An 18,917-nucleotide genomic window follows, 5' to 3' on the forward strand; every position below is an offset into this window, starting at 1 on the left:
CCTATTGTTAGAAATTTTATTAGTTATTTCTAACATTTTTTTTTCTCACGCCTATTGTTAGAAATTTTATTAGTTATTTCTTACATTTTTTTTCTCACGCCTATTGTTAGAAATTTTATTAGTTATTTCTAACATTTTTTTTTCTCACGCCTATTGTTAGAAATTTTATTAGTTATTTCTAACATTTTTTTTTCTCACGCCTATTGTTAAAAATTTTATTAGTTATTTCTAACATTTTTTTTTCTCACGCCTATTGTTAGAAATTTTTTTATTAGTTATTTCTAACATTTTTTTTTCTCACGCCTATTGTTAGAAATTTTTTTATTAGTTATTTCTAACATTTTTTTTTCTCACGCCTATTGTTAGAAATTTTTTTATTAGTTATTTCTAACATTTTTTTTTCTCACGCCTATTGTTAGAAATTTTTTTATTAGTTATTTCTAACATTTTTTTTTCTCACGCCTATTGTTAGAAATTTTTTTATTAGTTATTTCTAACATTTTTTTTTCTCACGCCTATTGTTAGAAATTTTATTAGTTATTTCTAACATTTTTTTTCTCACGCCTATTGTTAGAAATTTTATTAGTTATTTCTAACATTTTTTTTCTCACGCCTATTGTTAGAAATTTTATTAGTTATTTCTAACATTTTTTTTTCTCACGCCTATTGTTAGAAATTTTATTAGTTATTTCTAACATTTTTTTTTTCTCACGCCTATTGTTAGAAATTTTATTAGTAATTTCTTACATTTTTTTTCTCACGCCTATTGTTAGAAATTTTATTAGTTATTTCTAACATTTTTTTTTCTCACGCCTATTGTTAGAAATTTTATTAGTTATTTCTAACATTTTTTTTTTCTCACGCCTATTGTTAAAAATTTTATTAGTTATTTCTAACATTTTTTTTTCTCACGCCTATTGTTAGAAATTTTTTTATTACTTATTTCTAACATTTTTTTTTCTCACGCCTATTGTTAGAAATTTTATTAGTTATTTCTAACATTTTTTTTTCTCACGCCTATTGTTAGAAATTTTTTTATTAGTTATTTCTAATATTTTTTTTTTTTTTATAGACGAGAACAATGTTTTGTAGCAGAACAACTTTTAATTTTTTTTTTTTTTTTTTTTTTTTTCAACGAATGCATTAAAAAAACAAATATTATTCAATTATAATTACAAATACAATAAAAGATAATACTTATGTCGGTTTGAAGTTTGATAGTTTCCGAAACGGTTATCCTGGAGATGTTCTTTTTGTTGAAGAAATTAGGTAATAGAGGTGAGAAATGTTTTCATTCCTTTCAGTAAATTCTTTCTCGTCCTTTTGGTTAATTATTTCTTTTTTTTTTTTAAGGGGAGAGGGCTCGTTTCTTTTTTTAGTTATTTCTCGCTATTTAGCTGTTCAAACGAAATTATCAATGCCATGTTTTTGTTTCAAATTCTTTTTTTTTTTTTTTTTATGTGTAGCCTTTCCTCAAGTAGTAGTTGGCAATTTTCATGATGTCATTCATGTAAATTGTATAAAAAGTCTTAAGAATATTTCTAACATGATATGTGTATGTGTTCTTTTTTATCACGTTTTTCCAATCATTTTTTTTTTTATTTAATAATCATTGTAGTTTTTTTGGTCTTATTTTAATTAAGAATTAATATTGAGCACCTTTTTATGACTATATTCCAGTTTAAGCGAATTTCTTTTATGCTCCCTCAGTCTAGAAAGATTTGTGATTTGTTGCAACGAAAACAAACTGTAAATAATTCAGGTTAAAAAATACCAAAATAGAATTTATGTTAATCAAAATACACGTTTTTATGCAATAAAAATGATGAGTTTTGACTTTTTGTGCCATTAAAAGAAAAAAAAAATTGAAGAAAAAACTGGTAACAAAACGTAAATGAAAGTTTTTTTTTTTTTGTCTGTTTTAAATAAATAATCGTAATTGAATTGGCTTGTTTGTTTATTTTAAAATAAAAAAAAAATCACTGGACCACAACGTTAATTGCGAAATCACGGAAATTATTTTATTTGAACTAATTCCAAAAATAATGCTTAAAAGTTTGTGAATTATTTTTAGTTTCATTATCCGCCGAAAAAGAAAACAAAAAGAAGGGAAATAACTCAAAACTCAAATAGCTGAAACTGTTTTATAAAAAAATCGATGTTGGTAAAAATAAATAAAATTAAATATATTATCAATACAAATCAAATTTAAATAATAAACTTAAATAGAACACTTAAAACAATCCTCAACACACCGCTATTTAATAAATCGATTTCCCTTAATGTCATATGCAAATGAGGTTATCTCTTAATCGTCTATTTTACAAGAATCATACAATATATATAGGAATGAATGAAGCATTAAAGTAATGAACCTTTTGTATGTATTAATCAAATTGTGAACAAACAGGTAGGAATATGAATTTTTATATATATATTGGACACGTTTTTTTTTATATTTTAAATTTTATTGATTTCAATAATTTTACTTTTATACTTTCATAAGCATATTTATTATAAATTAAAATTTTAAAAAAACATACTTTTATAATTTCATAATTTAAATTATTATTTTTCATTTATTTATTTTTTTTTTTAAATGATTGAAAACATTTTCTGCGCTCATTTCTTACAAGAATTATTGAAAAAATTTTAAATTTAAAACTATTTTGAGATTATTATACATTGGATAGGTTAGGAAGTGTGTTAGCTGACTATAACCATCGAAACTGCTTACATCAGGACTGCAAATCTATGGATATTAAAAAAAAAAAATACCCAAATTTGTTTGTTTAGACAAATGAGAAAATTTGATCTTTTTATTTCTTTTTCTTTTTAGGGTCCCACATTTGATGACCCCTTACGAAAAGCAGAAGATCTTGACAAACTGAACCCTAAAGTTGACGTCGACAGGGAATTGGGATACGTCTTTGATGCTATCACTCTCACTCGGCATAAATTAGAGGGAAAAGTGCCGCTAATAGGATTTTCAGGAGCACCGGTAAATTCTTTTTTTTACAAGATGGTCATCACTTATCAAGGCCCGGAAGCCATTCAGGGATAAGGGTTATTGTAAGTACAGTACGTTAGTGTGGAGATTTAATAAAGTGTCTACTTAAGGGGGCGGTTCATCAGGAATTTGTTAATGTTGGACTTGAAGACATCCAGGTTGTAGTCAGGTGGGAAGCAGGCAGACGGAATAGAGTTCCACTGGCGTGCAGTTCTAAGAAAGAAGCTTTGTTCATGGAATCTACGTTTTGATTTAGGCATAGATAAAGAGTGGGGGAAATTTTTCATAGTGGATTCAGCTAGACGGGTGTTTTTCGTAAAAGATTGGCGAGGGGGACCAGAGATTAGAGTTCAGACGAGCACCTGCCATGGAAATAACGATAAAACAAATATAGGCTCGCAACGTCTCTTCTGTGGGAGAGACGTTGCAGGGAAGAGAAAAGGGCATCCCCCACTAAGCCACAAAGCCTATTTTGTACTCTGTCAAGGCAGGATAGGCTGTTTTTAGCAGCTCCTGCCCAGATATGGCAGCAGTATTTCATCCTTGGACGTGCTTGGCTTTTATATAGATAGAGAATTGCATCAGTAGTGAGATATCTTCTGGAGTGGTAGAAGGATCCCACCATCTTTCCAGTGACCTTGTATTTTTTCTTAGTTTCTCATGCTTTTTATTTTTCTCATATTTTTTATCTAACATAAATATGTGAGATTTAAAAAGTTGTATTTAAATAACGTATCGAACTTTGATTCTGTCAGGGAGGAGGAAGAAGAAAGAGTAAGAGAGGGGAGGAAGAAGAGCAAGAGGGGGAGAAGGAGGGAAAAGACAGTGAGAGGGTACAAGGAGAAAGAAGAAAGACAGTAAGAAGAGCGAGAGGGGAAGAGGAAGACAAAATTAGTAAGGAATCCGTTTCATTATACCCATAATGTAAAAAATCTATTGTATTTAAGCTATCATATCAAACTTTGATTCTGACTAGCCAATTTTCATTTGTTATTGTGGTATCATGTTATTCGCAATTGTAACGCAATAAAAATAAGAAAAAATATGAAGTGCGTCGGGTGCAAATTTTGACACGTTGTCTGAGATTCGTGAATGCTTCTCATTTAGCCTTGAACGATCCAAATGCAAAGCAACTACACGCCTATGGAATTGTCTTCCGTTTTCCTGCTTTCCAGCTTACTACAATATGGTTGTCTTCAAGTCTAACATAAACAAGTTTTTGATGAGCTGTTGCATATAAGTTAACGAATTTACCGAATTTCCATTACTTACGATTATTATATTGTCCAATTTCTACTGTACACTCTTTAATCCTTATCTTTGAGTGGCCTCTTGTATTTAAGTTATCATATTAAACTTTGATTCTGACTAGCCAATTTTCATTTGTTGTTGTTGTTATATCATGCTATTGGCAATTGTTATGGGCTGGGAGAAGCTAAGTCGGGCTGATCACTCCTTGTTAGAATCTTTGACTCTAGAATAGCGCTTCACCCTACGCTGCTCGTAACACAATAAAAATAAGAAAAAATGTGAAGTGCATCAGGTGCAGATTTTGCGTCCTAGAATGACACGTCTGAAATTCGTGGATGTTTCTTATTTAACCTTGAACAATCCGAACGCAAGTAAACTGTAATGGAATCTTTATTTAACATGTATCTCGAAATTCAATATAACACCTCAATGGGCCGGGATGAGGTCGAACGAACATGACAAGAAAATAAACAAAAAAAAAGAAAAAAAAACGATTATAAAAAAAAAAACTAACGTGCAAGAAGAAAAAAAAAAATGGCATTGAATATAGTAATATCATGGCAGTTTAAGCATATTTTATGACCGGACAATGCCAGGCGGACTGCTAGTGGTATATAAGAGGAGGAAGGAATAAAAACAAAAGCTGTTTAATTTCCTGAAGATAAATTTTGAAAAAAAAAAAATTTTATTGTTAATAAATAGGAATATTTATTAAAAACAATTTTAAATTTGTCTGGTCTTTCATTAAATCTTAGGAAAAAAAATATTCTTTTCTTCTAGTGGACGCTGATGTTCTACATGGTGGAGGGTGGTGGTTCAAATACCGCCTCCAAAAGCAAGAAGTGGCTGTACACACTTCCTGAGGCAAGCGTGAAGCTGTTGAATATCTTGGAGAATGTTATCGTTGATTACTTAGTGGGTCAGGTGAAGGCTGGAGCGCAGGTGAGTGAAAAGTTTTATTTATTTCCCTCCTATTGTAGGAAGATGTGACACAAGGTTGGAAAAGTGGAATTTGAAAAGCCAATACTCTAGAGAAAGAACACTTTGGTCAATCAAAAAATGCCTGGGCAACCCCATCAGCAATCTCTGGTAGGGGCGCCTCTAGTGATTAGCAATAAACAAACTCCTGTAAACGTGAGAAGGTAAAACTTGGTGTACCTTAGACTAGGGTTTCCCAAACTTCAGGACACCATGGAACCCTTGAGCAGGGCAAAGGTTTTTCACGGAACACTAACAAGATAATTTCTAAACTTGATTAAAAAAAAAAATTCAAAACATTAATTTTAAAGCTAACTAAAGTTGGAAAAGCCAATGCTCTAGAGAAAGAACACTTTGACCAATCAAAAAATGCCCAGGCAACCCCATCAGCAATCTCGCCTATAGTGATTAGCAGTAAACAAAATGTGACACGGTAAAGCTTGGTGAGCGTCCTAGAACTGCACAGGACTGTACCTTAGACTAGGGTTTCCCAAACTTCAGGACACCATGGAACCCTTGAGTAGGGCAAAGGTTTTTCACGGAACACTAACAAGATAATTTCTAAAATTAATTCAAAAAAAAAATTCAAAACATTAATTTAAAATTTTAAAGCTAACTAATAATGTTTGCAACCATTTTTGTTCTTTATTAATTAAAAATTATTGCATTTTTTGTTAATTTATTTTTTTACTTTCTTTTCCATGAATCATCCTGAAACTCTTTACACTTGTAGTTATGCATCATATCTATTTCCAGTAAAAAAAAAAAAGAGATAAAAAATGAAATGTCTGCAGCCATTTCATTTTTCCATAGAAAACATTTGGTTCTGTTTAAGAAAGGGCTTCCGGAGCTCCTCTATTTCACCCACAGAACTCCAGGGATCCATGGAGCCCACTTTGGTAAACCCTGCCTTAGACTGACAGAACAAGGCTACACCAGCACAGCATACCCAAGGCTGCTGATTTGACTTTGGTATGAAACGGTCACCTTGAAAGTGACTGAAAGATTGTCAGAAATAAACACAAAAACACCATCTAATACTTTCCCACTCATCCCTCGGTCGCCAACCTCTCCCTTCTTCACCTGCAAAGTATGCATCGACAGATTTTAAAGTTCCTGATCCGTTGGCTTATACTAATTATTCTATTACCAAAAACGTCCATTAAGATCAGGAATTGTCATGTTCCAACCTTTCCGTGAGCAGTAGAAAGTGTTTAAAGAAATAAATATGCAAATTGGCAAGATTTAAAACTGTTCAATTTACATTATCAACCACTCTGATCCCCATCTGGCATCAATTGAAATGAATGGCTGCCGTCTTGGGGAGGCTCCATGTTTTGACAAGCTTCTGGGTTGGACCTTTACTCTTTATCTGAAATGGAACATATACATCACATCCTTGCCAAGGTCGCTGGGAAAATGGTGGGATCCTTCTATAAGTCCAGTATGCATCTACCTGCTGATGCAATTCTCTACCTATATAAGAGCCAGGTACGTCCAAGGATGGAGAATTGCTGTCACATCTGGGCAGGAGTTGTTAGGAAGATCTTATCCTGCCTTGACAGAGTTCAGAATAGACTTCGTAGCCTAGTAGATGTCCTTTTCTCTTCCCTGCAATCTCTATCTCACAGAAGAAACGTTGCAAGCCTGTCTCTGTTTTATCGTTCTTTCCATGGCAAGTGCTCGTCTGAGCTCCAATCTATGGTCCCCCTCGCCAAACATTCACGAGAAACACTTGTCTAGCTGGAGACACTATCAATAATTTCCCCCATTCTTTATCTGTGCACTGACTAAATTAACTCCAACCAGTATTTCCTTGGATCTAAATCTGCTCGAAAGGAATCAATTGCAATCACCCTCAAAGAAAAACTGGACATTTGGTAATTAAAGATTTTCTAACCTTCTTTATGACCAAAGAAATATTGTTATTGATTCTCAATAATTCTATCTTTTCTTCTAAACGTAAACTAGACTGAATTAAGAACGTGCTTATCTCCCTTAGATCATGTGTTAATATTTTTGTGTTTCTTTTTACCATTCACACACGGTAGAGTTTTAAGTGGCAGTTTTAGTCATTTTGCTCACTAATTTCAAACAAATATTACAGTTTATAGATCACCTTAAAAATCACTTACAAATATTACAGTTTATAGATCACCTTCTTGGCTATACTGTGAAAAAAAGAATTTTCAATTTTCGTTCAGTAAAACAAAAGTTATGATGAATTTAGTGGTGTCCAAAATTTTAAAAATATGTAAGGAGGTGAGCAACGCTTTTATGACTGGTTTCCATAGCAACATCGTCGCTTCAGTAACTACGGTCATGAAAAGAGAAAGAACTCCTTAAACAGACAGAATGAAAGCATGAAAGGGAGATAATTGGGAGTATTTTATTGAAAGCAGACGAGTGCCGTACATTGTTATTACATATGTGTATGTTATGTTTATGAGGGCAAAAAAATAAGACTGAAATTAAACAAAAATCTAGTGAATTTATTGGAAGCCTGGAAAAATCATGGATTACAATAGAAAAATACGAGCATGAAAGTAATATGGTTAAGCTTAAACATGGAAAAGTAAAGGACTAGTTGTTAAAACTGGAAGAGAAAAGGACAAGATATTCTAGTAAAAAAAAATATAAATTTATAACTTAAAATATTGCAGCATTAAGAATTGATTATATAATGTTACAAATTGAATTTAAAAAAAAAACAATTCTCAATGCTGCAATATTTTGAGTTATAAGTTTATAGTTTTTATTAGAATATCTTGTCTTTTTCTTTTCCAGTTTTAGCAACTAGTCCTTTGTTTACATGTTTAAGCGTAACCATATTACTTTTCATGCTCGCATTTTTCTATAATGTACTATAAATACTTTTTACTTTTTCTTTAAACTCTGAGTTTTAGTTTTTTTAATGTGTCATGGTTAATACCCCTAAACTCAAACACGTAACACTAATAGTTAGGAAAAAAACTCTTGTATATTCATTTGAATATAGTTTTTTTATATATAGGCTGTATCTAGAAAAACTGGACATCCAAATCGCTTCTTGTCCCATCAGATTTTAAGTTTAAAGAAAGACATTTTGCTATATCTATAAAAGTGAAATTGTCTGTGTGTGTACATTTTCCTACCAAACTACTCTGTCAATTTTCAGTCTACAGACTCAAGATTTGACATAAGGGGTATTGAGATTTGGGAAAATCTTTTTAATCTGTTTTTGGCCAGAAATTAAGCTGTCAAGGCGGGGGGGGGGTCAAAGTTTAATGATTTGACCTTTGAAAACTCTACCAAACTCTTCTGCCAATTTTGGGTCTAAACATTTGAAATTTTACATAAAGGGTATTCAAACATGCAGCAAGCCTTTTAGTCAGTTTTTGGGTGAAAATTTGGCTGCCAAAAGGTCAAAGCTGAAAGAGTTGACCTTTGCAGACTCTACCAAACTCCTCCACCAATTTTGGGTCTAAAATTTTAGATGTAGGTTACCTGAACACGAGTCAAACTTTTAATATATATATATATATATATATATATATATATATATATATGCACATAGTTATGAACAGTACATAGGGTCCAAGCAAAGCCAGGCTTAACTGCTAGTTTACAAAAGAAAAGGTCTACTGATGTTTTTTTGTTTTTCCTTTGTTTTTTGTTTTTTTTGTTTTTTTCCAGCTGTTGCAATTATTTGAATCACATGCTGGGATTTTGGGGCCAAATCTTTTTTTCAAATATGCTTTTCCTCGAATTGAGTCAATTGCCAAGAGAGTGAAGCAGAAATTATCAGAAGAGAAAATTGATTCAGTTCCAATGGTGAGTTTTTATTTTATTTTTTTATTTTTTTTTAATACTTTTGTTGTAGTAGAATATCTTGTTAAGTTGGTCTGCATGAAGTTCACCATGATTGCTCATTGTTTACATACAAAATAAATCCACATTAAAGAAGAGTTGTTATCAATTCTCGTACGTGATGTCACAACATTCTTATATCGCACTCGTAACCGTTTCTGTTTTTCTCCTATTTAGATAATTTTTGCTAAAGATGCTCATTTTGCCATTAAAGAACTCGGCACAAGTGGTTATGATGTTGTTTCTTTAGACTGGACGATTGATCCAATAAAAGCCAGGTAAGTGCTCTTTTTTTTTTTTTTTTCGTCTTCTGAACCTTCCCTCCACCCCTGCCGGTATGGGGAACCTTTTTATTGTTCATCAGGTTTCAAGAGGTCAAGTTTATCTATAAATATAAAGCGAAAATATATGTCTGTATGTTCGCTTTTTGTGTATGTGCGAGAAAGGCTTTTTTCCGAGAAGCGATCGGTCGACTCATTTCTTAAAACTTTTTATATCACGTCTAAATGATAATGTCTACGACTTAAGAACGGGGATCAGGTGTGTATTTAATTTGGCCGAATTTCACGCGCTATTTTTTCTAGATATTTCGATCGCCGCGTGTTTCTTTCGCTTTTCAGTATAAAACAAGCGAAAACTGGCTTGCAGCCGCGCCATGTTTCAAGGTCAAACATCACGCGACTTAAGGTTCTCGTACCTATTAATTTAATTTTATAAACGTTAAATTAAGAAGCTTTTCATTCTTCTTCTCTTGTGGCCGAGATGGTTAGGTTCCAGGGTTTTTTACATTTCGTTTCCACGTCAAAGGTTCGGGGTTCAAGCCTACTTTCCTACTAAAACTTTTTTTTTTTTTTTTTTTTTTTTTTTACACCTCCAAACACCCAGCCAACGTTTTTTTAAACAGGGTTGTTTTGATCCCCCACTCCCAAACAAACACACCTACAAACACCCAGGCCACGCCGGGTACCCCCCACTAGTTTCTTATATAATATTTGTCTCCAGACACCTATAACAAGTACGTATATCATCAGTTTTTAATGTAATGTTAGAAATAATGAAAGCAATTTTTCCTTTTCTTTCTTTTTTCCCTTTATCTTTCTCTTTATCTTTTCCTTTTCTCTTTCCTTTCTCTTTTTTATTTCTTTTCTCTTTCTGTTCTCTTTCCTTTTCTTTCTTTCTGTTCTTTCTTTCTGTTCTTTCTTTTTCTCTTGGTTTTTCTCTTTTTCTTTTCTATTTTTTTTTTTTTTTTTCAAATTTTTTTTTGTGTGCGTGGAGTGTGAATTTTTTGTGTACACTGCATAAATGGTAAAAATTTACAAAAGAATTCAATGTACTTGCGTTACTCACCATGTTTTCTAGAATATGTATTCCATATTGCATGAGTTTAACCTGTACATACATATTGACACGCTATATAAAGGATCAAAGTGTAGCATCTATTTTGATACATTTCATTTTTGCCGTCCTTGGTCACTGAAAAAGAAACCATTCTTAGTTGTTGATGAAATTTTTTATTTTTGTCAATTTTTTTTAGCTGAACTTTTTTCAAATTAAAAACCACTCTTTTGAGATGGTGGCAAGTAGATAGTCACTCAACTCTGCTTAAAATTTTATTACGTAATAACTCGAATATCAACAGATTAATTCCTTTCTCACTTTTTCACTTTTTTTTTTTCACTTTTTTTTTTCACTTTTTTTTTTCACTTTTTTTTTTCACTTTTTTTTTTACTTTTTTTTTTTACTTTTTTTTTTTACTTTTTTTTTTTACTTTTTTTTTTACTTTTTTTTTTACTTTTTTTTTTACTTTTTTTTTACTTTTTTTTAACTTTTTTTTTACTTTTTTTTAACTTTTTTTTTACTTTTTTTAAACTTTTTTTTTACTTTTTTTTTACTTTTTTTTTACTTTTTTTTTACTTTTTTTTTTTTCACTTTTTTTTCACTTTTTTTTACTTTTTTTTTTCACATTTTTTTTTCACTTTTTTTTCACATTTTTTTTTCACTTTTTTTTTTTCACATTTTTTTTTTCACATTTTTTTTTTCACATTTTTTTTTTCACATTTTTTTTTTCACATTTTTTTTTTCACATTTTTTTTTTCACATTTTTTTTTTCACATTTTTTTTTTCACATTTTTTTTTTCACATTTTTTTTTTCACTTTTTTTTTTCACTTTTTTTTTTCACTTTTTTTTTTCACTTTTTTTATTTTTTTACTTTTTTTTTTTACTTTTTACTTTTTTTACTTTTTTTTTTACTTTTTTTATTACTTTTTACTTTTTTTTTTCACCTTTTTTTTCACTTTTTTTATTACTTTTTTTTACTTTTTTTTTTTACTTTTTTTATAACTTTTTTCACTTTTTTTTCACTTTTTTTTCACTTTTTTTTTTTTACTTTTTTTTTACTTTTTTTTCACTTTTTTTTTTCACTTTTTTTTTCACTTTTTTTTTTTTCACTTTTTTTTTTTCACTTTTTTCACTTTTTTTTTTTTTTTTTTTTTTTTTTTTTTTTTTGAGAGATGAGGAAGCACACATTCTAAATAGTAAAGTTTGCAAAAAAAGGTAATGTACTTATGCCATTGATTGTTGCCTGTTTCAAAATTTATAATGATCGGTTCATTAGTTTAGGACTTAATCCTATACACAGAAAAATATATATATATTAGTGATGGGACGATTCCAATACTTTTCCCGATTCCGATTCTTTATAAATCTCTCAAATTGTAATTATAAAGTTATTTTTCCCGATTACCGTAAAAACATGTTAAAAGTACATTTTTACTCACGCGTAAAAATACAAGTGGAAGAGGGGATGATCGTTAGATTTTAGTTTTACTGGTAGTTTAAAAGCAATAGATTTTTTACATATGGGCACTTTTCTTGAGAGTGCATACATGAAACTCTAGTCCATTTAGAAGTAATCTCCTCCGGCTGCAATGCATTTGTTGTACCGTTCAAATAATTTCTGGAAGGCTCCGTGGAAGACTTCTTGTAAGAGCATTTCAATGACCCTCATCACAGCCTCTTTCATCTCCTCAATTGTCTCATAACGACAGCCTCTAAGGTTTTCTTTGAGCTTAAGGAACAACCAAAAGTCACAAAGAGCAAGGTCTATAGGGAGGGTGAGGAACTGTTTGGATGCTCATCTTGGTCAAATATTCCGTGACAATGATGGAGTTGTAGACTGCACCCTTCAGACAAACTTCATGCAAATGTTCCGCCCCTTCAGTTCCTTGTGAATACTTGTGTGTACAGTTCCCACACTGACATCAAACTGTTCACTTATTGTCTCTATAGACACACGACGGTCCTTATCCATGAAATTCTTTATTTGGCTAATCAATTCTGGTTTTCTGACTTCCTTACTCCTTCCACACCTCATCATCTCTCACAGACTCCCTGCCTTCCTTAAATCTCTTATACCACTCAAAAACTGATGCTCGATTCATGCAAGATGGTCCAAAAGCAGTCTGAAGCATTCCATACGTTTCTATGGCATTTTTTTTCCAAGTTTAAAACAATTTTATTCCATATCGTTCGCCTAAAGTGTCCTGAACTTAAACTATATCCGATGGTGAGGCCCCAGCTTGGGGGCTTTGGGGAGTGTGGAGCCACCCTTTAATTGCCATTGCTCCCAGGTTCACTCTGACCCGGAGTGGTAGTACCTGTTAGGGTCCCAACTAGGGGTTAAATAGAAACCGACTTGAAAAAACAAATATATTTTATTAAAAAAATTTTTCTTCAAAATCAATGGATTTGGCATTAAATAACCTGAAAAGGGTTGATATGCCGTAAAACAAAAACAACCAACCTAAAGTGTCCAGCTTGCATTTTTAAAAATTTGCCAGCTGTGACGATTATGCTTTAGTAGCGTGTATTCCAATTCCTTTTGTAGCAGTTCATTTGAATCAGAAATCATAAAAATTGGTCAGTCATCTCATAAGATACAGCAATAACATACTCTATTTTAAAGAGTCTATGACCAATTTAAATTGCTGTACAAAAAAGTCTGCAAACTTATTGAAGGCGCCTTGAATTTTAATCGACTTAGACTCACATGTTGTTGACTGGCATTGTCATGCATGTGTGTTGTCCTTCTTCCGAGGAGTGAGGCTAATTCTGTTAGCTGAAACAAAAACCATCTAACATGCTTTCTAAATATAATATTTCAAACATTTTTTTAGAAAAATCTAGCTGGCAGTCCGGCGTTGCCTAATTGTACAATAAACATATTTTAATTTATGTAGATTGCGTATGTATTATAGAATCAATCCTCTATTTAATATTATATATTACAAGGAATAATTTGCCCGGTGGACTAATTCGCAAAAATGATAATGATAATGTTGTTCATCAAATTCTGTCTGTGTTTGTTTACAATATCACGTCAGCTGATATTTGAGCTTGACGATGAATGCCCTGGAAAAGTCACTTCTGATTAAATTTTAGTTTTAAAATATGCAAAAGAAAAATGATTTGCAACGATTTTTAATGGTATCTTTTCTTTTATCGTAAATTCAAGTCATTAATAAAAAAAAAATTAAAATATTATGGTGAGGTACACCCCGGGCTTGAACAGGGGATCATTCGATCAGTAGTCGAATGCTCTACTACTAAGCTATATTTCCAGATTATAATAAATCTGTTTTTTTAAGAAGAAATGATTTGCTGAAATTTTATTTGCTGAAATTTTATCTCCCTTGCCGGTGTAATATAAAATATACCCCTGTAAAAATTAATCTTTTTTTTTTTTTTTTTTCTATAAGAGAGAAAAGCTATTTGTAAGATTGGCTATTTTTGATTTTCATCGGATGAATTTCTGTACAAAACATATCTAAGAACACTGCCAGACATATAAATTATCTTTGTGTGAAATTTGCAAAAGATAGACTCAGCCGTTTTGGAACCTATAAGGAAAAAACTCTCACACATAAAGTGACTTTTATATAATAGTAAAGATAAAGGCTGTGCTTATCTCGTAGGTGAATGCAAAGTTTGCTGTCATCTTTACAATTACCAAACTTTTACGCATGTTTCTTGTCTGTTCCAGAACCATCACCGAATCAAAGGTCAGCTTGCAGGGAAATCTTGACCCATGTGCTCTCTATTCGTCGAAGGTAATTTCTTTGCTTTATTCCTTTTTTTTTTTTCAATCTCCGATGAAAGGTATCACCAAAAATCTAGAGAAATTTTTATTGTTTCTGTCTGTTACATATACCTCCCTAAGAAAGGAGGTTTAACATTAAACCCTGGTACTACCAAATCGGGCTGTCTGAAGATATTGGCTTCCTGACGAAATGCACCTAACATTGATGCTTTTTGTTTTTTTTTTCTACTTCCTTTTGCAAAACTTAATTATGTTCTACAAAACCAAAAACAACAACCCACCTCCCCCCTTTCCTTCTTCCCATTTCCCCTTTCTCTTTCTATCTCCCCCACTTCCTGACTGGTTTCCTAATGTAAAATGTACCAAACATTAATACTGTAACCCTTTTCCCTCTCCTATTGCAAAACTCATGTTCTGCAAGGCAGGGAACAAAAACGATAAAATCCACTATAAAACAACCAAACCAAACACTAAAAAAAAGCGATTAAAGATACAAAGAATTTGAAGAATAAAAACCTTCTACAAAATAATTGGATGCAACATGAATACTATTTCCAAAATAACTGGATTCGGCATTAAATAACCCAAAAAGGGTTGATTTGCCGTAAAACAAGACAACCAAACCAAATTAACATTTTAAACCATTTTTTTCATAAATGTACCTTGTCATTGAATCATAGCGGTATGGTCCGATCATGAATTTAATGTTTCTTGATTGTACAAAGAAACATAGAATTGCTTCAAATTTGAAGAAAAAAACCTTTCCTTGAGATGTTGACATTACCTTCTCTTCTGCTAGTGGCAGAGAACATTCACTTACAAATGTTTGTCCAACAGTAGACGCTGGCAGTTGTTGTCACAAATTTTATGATCAACCTAAAATTGATATCGTCATTCAATTGGTGATTTGGGCCCCAAGAAAAAGCTGTTGAATTTTTTTTTTTTCTCAATAATCAACATGCCTTAATTGACAAAAAAAGATATCATCTCTATTTATATATAAAGGCACTTTGTTTGTGTGTGTGTGTATTGTTGCAGGGGACAGTCGGCTGTTGCCAGGCTTTCGGAGATGACGTCAAAGGAAAGTCGGTTATAACCAAGCTGTGTATGTTTTATTTCGCTGCCAAGTGTATACTTCTAAAAATGACAAAAGTTGATTTTTAGAAATGATATAGACTGAAAAGCACATTGGACGACCGACCGCAGCAAACATATAACAGTACATGTTCTTTCCCTATGGACTCTTAAACGACTGGGCTGATTTTCTTTTTCTCTTTTTTTTTTTTCTTAACTTTACACAAATGTATTTTGTTTGCATTCATGATGCAAGTATTTTAAAAGATCATATGATGGGAACATAAGTACCATCATCAAAAGTCTTCTGTTGTGTCTTTTCAAATAGAAAAACCAGATCACTGCGAAACACTTGACAGGCCACATTTCACACCTGACTCTGTTCAAGCACCTGTGAATTAAAAATCGCAATTAGTTCAGAGCTGAAATTTGTCACATAACTCATAGAAATATAAATCATTACACCGACAAAATTTTAGCTACATCAGTCAATTAGAAGTGGGTCAGAGGCATTACTTATTGAACACCCTTTGTCTGTTTATTTGTTGATCACATGTGCAGGGCAGTCTTAACTATGAAAGTTTTTTTTTTGTTTTTGTTTTATTTGGGAGTCAACACTTAAGGTCCGAAAGCCACTCGAGGATAAGGGTTAATGAATGCAAGGTGGTAGTGTAGTAATCGTTAATGGGTGTAAATTGGGTAGAATTTGATTTATTTATGGGGACGGCTGAACAAGAATTTGTTTACATTGGATTTGAAGGCTACCATGTTGTATTCAACCGGGAAGCAGAGAGCAGTGGAATTTGCATTTAGATTTAGGCACAGATAGAGAGTGAGGGAAATCGTATATAGTGGTTGTAGCTAGTAGAGGGTTTTTGTAAAAGTTTGGCAAGGAGCCACAATAGGTTGGAGTTCAGGCGAGCCATGAAAGTAACGATAGAGCAGAGACAGCATCGCAACATCTGTGGGAAAGCGGTTGAAGGGAAGAGAAAAGGGTTCACATATCGTTCAAGTTTTGAAGCCTATCAAGGCTGGGTAAGACTTGTCAAGCAGCTCCTGCCCAGATGTGGCAACAGTACTCCATTTTAGGACATGCCTTATACAGATTGATGATTGCATCGGCAGTGAGATACCGTCTGGAACAGTACAGTGATCCAACCATTTTTCCAGCAATCTTGGCAACAGATTTGATGTACATGTTCCATTTCAGATCAAGAATGAAGGTCAGTCCCAGAGATAATTCCTCGGAGAAGAAAGAAGTTTAACGTCTTCTAAAAGTGTGTGACTATCTTTACTTTAATTTTCCCGCTCGAAACTGGAGCGAAGCACACGTGAAATAACTGCACAGCACATACATTCAACTTCTTTCTTCTCCGAGGAATTATCTCCTTCATAACAACAAAATGAAGAGAAAAAAAAACTATGGATCGGACTTATTACCCTGATGAGGCTATTTTGAGCGAAATATTGGACTTACAACAAAAGTAAATAAAAATGATTTTATAATTTTCCTGGCATTTAAAATTTTCAAATTTATCTATTACATTTTAAGTAAAATATTGTTTTTTTTTTTTTTTTTTGTTTTTTTACATAGGCATCACCACTTATCAAGGCCAAGAGGCCACTCAAGGATAAGGGTTAAAGAGTGTACAGTAGACATTGGGCAATATATTAATCATTAGTAATGAAAATTTGGTAAATTTGATAACTTATATAGAACGGCTCATCAAGAACTTATTTACGTTAGACTTGAAGACAACCATATTGTAGTCAGCAGGAAAACGGAAGACAATTCCACAGGTGTGCAGTTCTAAGAAAGAAGCTTTGTTCATGGAATCTAGGCACAGATAAAGAGTGGGGGGAATTATTGATAGTGTTTACAGCTAGACGAGTGTTTCTTGTGAAAGTTTGGTGAGGGGGGACCATAGATTGAAGCTCAGTTGAACACCTTCCATGAAAATAACGATACATCAGAGACAAACTCGCAACATCTCTTCTGTGAGATAGAGGTTGCAAGGAAGAGAAAAGGACTTTCTAAACGTATGATACATATTGTCTTTTATTCAAATTTAATCAACGCTCCCATAACGGGACGCAAACCACTTGTGTACAACTTATATGTTGCTCATGGTACTTGCAACCAAAACTTCTTTACATGCTATACTTGTAGTGAAGAGAAATGTAATTGAAACAAATGCCAAAAAGCTACTGGCTTGAATAGCTACTCTCTTTCTTCATCTTGGTCGTTTAGGTACCCATTCTTTTCTTCCAAAATCAAATGAATTGTTTGCACATATTGCTACTAAATCATAAATTTTGGTGAATAAGAATGAACTTCAAATGTAACGTTAAGTTGCAAAATATCTTATTCTCTTTTCATTTGTTATAATAAATTTTATTAAAAAAAAATCTTTTCGTTTTATTTTTTTTTTTTTCCAGGAAGAAATTGGTGATCATGTGAAAACGATGTTGGAAAAGTTTGGAACACAAAGATATATTGCCAACTTGGGTCATGGCGTCTACCCGGATTTTGATCCCGAACATGTCGGTGCCTTTGTTGACGCAGTCCACGAACAGTCGAAATTGATGAACCAACAGCATTGACAACCATTTTTGCAATAGAACAAATTTTGGTGCTTTTTTAGAATTGCACTTAAAAAAAAAAAAAAAAAAAAAAAAAATGCAGAAAAATCTTTATGATGTATGCATTCGACATGGAACAAAAATGTTATATTCCAAAAACCATGTAAATTCATCAATTTTTTTTTTTTTTTTTTTTTTTTTTTTTAAACTAAGAAAATCAACATTTGTGATTAAGCAAAACAATATTTTGATTGGTCATAAAGGTAAGACAACTTAATTCGAACTATTGAGATCAAAATCATCCCTATAATGGATAGATTTTGATATTAAAATCACTAGAAATTGTAAATTTTAATTATCTTGGTTAACAAAAAACAACACTTTCTCAATTTTACATAATTTTTGGAATATGAGATATTTGTTCTGTGACGAGTATGTACATTATAAAGATTTTTCTGTATTTTTTTTTTTTTTTTTTTTCTAAATTAGCACCCAATTTTTTGTGTTTTTTTGTAGTTTCAAAGAAAAAAAAGCTGATGGAAAACTTTTTAATCTGCAGAATATTCTTCAATAATCATAGATGTTTGATTTTCTAAGATTATTCAATTGTCGTCCAGAATTCCTTCTATATTCATCATGAGTCACATCTTCCGTTTGGTGTGGACTTGTTTTTCACCATTCCTTCCGATCCAGGGCAAGTTGGTTGATGGACGCCCAACTGTTGAGAGATGTCCAATCAAAAACATTTTCTCTACATCTTTTGCCTTCTAACATATATTCTCAAAGCAAAACTTTGACAGGCCAGTGGTTGATTGTTTGGCATGGCCAAAAATTTTAAGAGTTTTACTTTTGATTCTATCATATAGAAGGGGTAGGGAAGTAGTTTGATGGAGGATGGATATTTTTTTTTATTTTTAATCAGGTGATGTCCCTTAATGAATTGCATTACGTGATTTTGGAACCCCTCAATGCGATTGGTTAGTTATTTAGTCATGTGATGCAACCAATGTCATATGAATCTACTTGGAGGACATAAATTAAATAAACTTTTACTTTAACAGTTATCAGCACCC

The 18,917-nt window shown here is 32.0% G+C and overlaps 1 protein-coding gene across 1 annotated transcript in view; it reads left to right on the forward strand.

Annotated features, from left to right (window-relative positions):
• LOC145261060 (uroporphyrinogen decarboxylase-like) overlaps positions 1 to 18,376 on the forward strand; it is a 32,203-nt gene extending 13,827 nt beyond the window's left edge. Inside the window, exons 5-10 of the mRNA XM_080119222.1 lie at positions 2,840 to 3,001; positions 5,042 to 5,203; positions 8,915 to 9,052; positions 9,266 to 9,366; positions 14,131 to 14,197; positions 17,701 to 18,376. Of these exons, the coding sequence (XP_079975348.1) occupies positions 2,840 to 3,001; positions 5,042 to 5,203; positions 8,915 to 9,052; positions 9,266 to 9,366; positions 14,131 to 14,197; positions 17,701 to 17,865 (795 nt within the window). The 3' untranslated portion in view covers positions 17,866 to 18,376. The remainder of the gene's footprint in view (positions 1 to 2,839; positions 3,002 to 5,041; positions 5,204 to 8,914; positions 9,053 to 9,265; positions 9,367 to 14,130; positions 14,198 to 17,700) is intronic.
• Positions 18,377 to 18,917: the final 541 nt, after the last annotated feature.

The sequence above is a fragment of the Euprymna scolopes genome, chromosome 37, assembly GCF_053919585.1.
Source record: "Euprymna scolopes isolate OS-2025 chromosome 37, ASM5391958v1, whole genome shotgun sequence".
Taxonomy (NCBI): Eukaryota; Metazoa; Mollusca; class Cephalopoda; order Sepiida; family Sepiolidae; genus Euprymna; species Euprymna scolopes.